At 34.1% G+C, this 5,000-nt stretch overlaps 1 protein-coding gene across 3 annotated transcripts in view; it reads right to left on the bottom strand.

Moving 5' to 3' along the window:
- Positions 1-5,000, bottom strand: part of LOC106870527 (BAI1-associated protein 3) — a 1,021,331-nt gene that overhangs the window by 150,302 nt on the left and 866,029 nt on the right. For all 3 annotated transcript variants that reach the window (XM_052968680.2, XM_089354166.1, XM_052968681.2), the window contains one exon: positions 2,314-2,404. In XM_052968680.2, the coding sequence (XP_052824640.1) occupies positions 2,314-2,404 (91 nt within the window). The remainder of the gene's footprint in view (positions 1-2,313; positions 2,405-5,000) is intronic.

The following is a 5,000-nucleotide window of genomic DNA, read 5'->3' as shown; positions in this document are numbered from 1 at the left end:
TATATATATATATTTAAAACAGTTTATATGTTCATAAAAGTATATCTTGTAAATGTACTTGTGTGTGCAATAGTATATACATATATAATTTATATATACTGACACATAAATGTGTGAGTGTTTGAGTGTGAATGTGTGCGTGCGTGCGTGTGTGTGTCCGTATAATCTTACAATTTCTGTATTGAGTGTACAACCTTAAAATACCTATTATGAAGTTTTTCGAAATTTTCTCCGACTGACGCCTTTTGCTTTTGAAGATAAAGATTAAATTTGAAAAGAAAGTAGAAAAATCAATAGGTATATTTTCATCTTGAAATTTTTGGATTACGCTATAAATATTTTAAAGTTGAAAATTATAGAAGAATAAGAAGGAGAATTAGAAAGAGAAGTAGACGGGAAAGAAAGGGAGGAAGAAGAAAAATGAAGAAACTAATGAAGAATTTTAGGCGAAGATGAATAAAGTGAAAAATAAAATAAAAACCGTCAACTATCACCATGCACAATATAATTGAAAAATTCGATCATTTTTAGAAATGATTTTGTGTTATAGAGGCAGACAAAATTAATCGATTTAAAATTGGCGCAACCGAATCAACTTATGTCTGAAAAGATTCCTCTTTTGTATAATGACATGCCGTTTATTTCTTGGGGTTAGTGGAAATTCTTTGAAATAATCTACTCGTAAAACGAACTACCAACTGCTACAAATATCAAGCAATATTTCTTTCATAATTTCCTGCCAATGATTACGTATATTTTTAAAAAAATCTATTTATGTATAAATCAAAATATAAAAATTGTTGAAGATTTTTCTGGCAACTAATTAACAGAGAAGATCGCTGCTTAGGTTACATGTCATCTCAATTGGTTTTTGTTTTTTTCTCCTATTCAATAAATGGAATTATAACTAGGTTGATTGGTGGAAAGGAAAATGACAAATAATTCACTATCACAAGCTGTTTCATGAAGCATACAGCACCTCAGGATCAAGTCGGCTTCTGCAGATATATGCTAAGTTACCATCTTTCTGCCTGCTCGTGAAATTAACGTGCAAGTGGTTGAGCACTCCACAGACACGTGTACCCTTAACGTAGTTCTCAGGGATATTCAGCGTGACACAGAGTGTGACAAGGCTGACCCTTTCAATTACAGGCACAACAGAAACAGGAAGTAAGAGTGAGAGAAAGTTGTAGTGAAAAAGTACAGCAGGGTTCGCCACCATCCCCTGCCGGAGCCTCGTGGAGCTTTAGGTGTTTTCGCTCAATAAACACTCACAACGCCTGGTCTGGGAATCGAAACCACGATCTTATGACCGCGAGTCCGCTGCCCTAACCACTGGGCCATTGCGCCTCCACGATTATAAATATAGTATAGGTACAATACCACCTTTCTGATATTGATAGTCCGGAATCCCTTCTAATCCGCAAAAAATTATGAACAGGAAATTCATGTTCCAACAGCTGCCAGAGTAGTTTACTGGTCTCTTTCACGGACCAGTACCAAGCACAATATTACCTAGTACAATATTAATAAACTTGTAATCATGTATACTAATGTACAACTACCTGCATTTCATTTAATTGAGTAAATTTAATATTTGTTTAATTTTGAATGAGATCACCTCTGGTTCGGAAAAAAAATCAGTTTATCTGGATTGGCTTTGGAACCAGAGGTTCCGGAAAATCGATGTTGTACTTGCATAACATTTTTACGTCTTTCCTCAAGGATAATAAATAAACTGATTTGATTACAACTGGCAATCCAAACTGATTAGAAGTCGCGTTCTGATATGAACTTATTCTTGGCTTTCAGGCATCTGTCAACAAGCAGGAATTGAAATCATAAAGAAGAGGCTAAATGTATTTAGCAAGATATTTAGTTTGGCACTTTAGTCAGATAAAGTATTAGAATTTTCCGTGATAATGATTTTTATCTTAATCACAAAGCCCACACATGTGAAATCGAATCAAGTTCAAGAACTTATCTGATGGACACTACGACGTAGGGAGGATAAAAGGCGAAGTTAAACCCGACATAATTTGAAGACAACGTTACTAATGTAATAAATGCTGGGCATTAGTCTGTCACCGAACCAACACTGTCAGAAGAATATCGAACCAATGGCATATAAGCAACTTTACTCGACGGTAGATGGTTAAGCATAATTTGGATACTAACTTGATTTTGCAGTGCAAATAGTATTAATTCAGTGTAGCTGGAGAACATCTTTTTTCACTGAAGCTACGACAAATTTAAAAAAAAACATCTCTAAATATAGTCGTTGAGAAAATAATAAAATATATTCAATGTTACCTTTATGGCTGTCACAATCTGCGAATGTAATTCCTTGGCAAATGGACACAGCTCTTTGAAAGCTGTCATGCCATATATTTTTGAGAGACATCTGTGAAGAGACAGAAACAGAAGAAAATAAAATTATTAGATTTTTATTCTTAAATTATTAAGAACAAAGTAAATGTGGTGGACAAAACAAAGAGAAACAACCTCAAGTAGTTCATGGTTTTCTACCATACATCTGTACAATATTCTTGACCCAGGAGGGTAACAGGCTAATCTAAACTATTACCGGAGAGCAGTGGAATATAGTTCGCCACTGTGGTTTGATTCGATTCCAATACATTCTTTGTTCTATGCTAACGACACTTAAGGAGTTATAAGCAAACTCAATACCCAGAAGGATCTGAAAACAGAGACTTGAAAGAGAAACCTAATTACCGAACAAAAAGATAAATCTGTGCATTAGCGTTTGTAGTATGTCTTTGCTACATCAATGCTTCCTTGATGTTTATAATTATTAGTGGTAGACATTACTGAGCGGGAAAAGGAAAACATATCGAAGTTGTTTTGTAAGTTGTTTTGTATGTGTGTGTATAAATAAATAAATAAATACACACACACACACACACACACACACACACACACACACACACACACACACACACACACACACACACACACACACACACACACACTCACACACAAACATACATACATAAATCTGTGTGTCCCCAGCTACGCATACAGAAATGTATATTTTCTTTCTCTCTCCCCTCATATACATATATATAAAGTGATCAATGGAATAAGAACTAGGCTTACCAAAATTAAGTACTGGGGTCGATTCATATGCATGTATACTCGTCTATAGTTTCAGCAATGCAGATGTGGCTATGCTGGAGCATTATATATATAAAGTGACGGTATGTTGTCAACTTAATGTGACAGTCCCATGAAAGGGAAAATGTTACTGCTATCTACCCCTAGTAAACACCGTTTCTTGTTGGCCATGACACATTTTCTGTGTCCTTATGTGTTCAAAGGGGAAGATAAGCACCTCCACCCAACAAGGTATATATATATATACTTAATTTTGTGTGTGTATATATATATATATATATATACTTAATTTTGTGTATATATATATATATATATATATAGATTGCTGGGTTGAGGTGCTTATTGAAGAGAAGTGTAATTAATATAATTGCGTAGCTACAACAACATAAATACTTTTACAAGCATAGATGCAATTTGTGTTTATATAATTTCTTGTTATGACCGTTGATCTTGAAACAGAGAGGTTTTGTGTTCATTTTAAGTCAAATGGTTTCAAGTTTGCTAAAGAGTTTTTAGATTTTGTGGGAATTAGGGAAAGGAGCGTCTGGTCGAGGAATAATTTTTGCTTTATTGGCGATCGCCTTGAAGTCGAAGATTTTAAACTAACGGAGACAACACTAGAATATCACATGGGGAAACAAAATTAGATCTGGTTATGCAAATAATCAATTGCATAATCAAATTCCTGTACTTTTGGAGAACTACGTTGCGTGAAAAAATTGTAGTGATTAAAAAATGACTGTCCAACTGTACTCCTTGTTGACTCCAGTTTCTTCAATTTTATATTCACACACGACGAATGCTCAGTCAGGCTGACCATAACGTCTGGATACGTGGGAAATATTGCTAATATCCCGTGGGATAGGCTCCACGCTCACCAAATATTAATCCCTTTGGCTTCTTTTAGTGGGATTATAATGAAGGAGAAGAAGTAATCAATAAAAATTAGAGATAGGAACCATCTGAAGGAAGGCATCATTAGTGAACGTGCTCAAATTAACGGAAGTGTGGAGTACTGCATCGGAATCTCACAAAGCATATCAAACTTTGCAACAGTAAAGATGAAAACCACGGCAAAAATGTTATTTATTATTGTAGTTGAATAAAATTATTGAAAATATGCATTTTTGCTTATGTATCCTGATTTTACAGTTATCTTGGTTATAGATATACAAATATATATCAAACATTTCTCCCTCTCTCTCTATTCCTCTATCTATGTGCATGCATCTCTCTCTATTCCTCTATCTATGTGCATGCATCTCTCTCTATCTCTGTATATATATATATATATATATATATATATATATATATATATATATATATATATATATGCGTATGTGCATTCATATGTGCATATATATGTGCATATGTGTGCATGGTGTGTGTGTATGTGTATGTGATGTAAATGAGGAATAATGACATATCATGCATACTTTTCTCAAAAGAAAATCAAAATTATAAATGATAAGAAAAATGCGAGAATCATGTTAGTGGTAGGTCAGTAACACTTAAAACTTTGGAATTCTATTAGTCGACTCCTATTAACTCAATCATATATTATACTGGAGTGAAACAGAAATAGAAGCCAAGATATTACGTATATATTCGGAATTCAAAAGTATAAGGATATAACAGAATCATAGTGTTCAGTTTGAGGATGTTGCATCAATTCCTGAGGGAAATTATAACCTGTGTGCTAGTATCTTACAGCTACTAACATTCGAAGTTAAGATACTGTCAGTTATGATACTGTATCGTAAAAACACATTTCATACGAAAGTTGACAAGCTACTCCAATGGGAATTGTCGGTATAGAGGCATGTATGCGCTGAGACGAAAACATACATCTATCTATACGT

This window comes from Octopus bimaculoides, chromosome 6 (assembly GCF_046866305.1).
Source record: "Octopus bimaculoides isolate indiv1 chromosome 6, ASM4686630v1, whole genome shotgun sequence".
In the NCBI taxonomy this organism is placed as follows: domain Eukaryota; kingdom Metazoa; phylum Mollusca; class Cephalopoda; order Octopoda; family Octopodidae; genus Octopus; species Octopus bimaculoides.
This window is presented reverse-complemented; position numbering and strand designations above follow the sequence as displayed.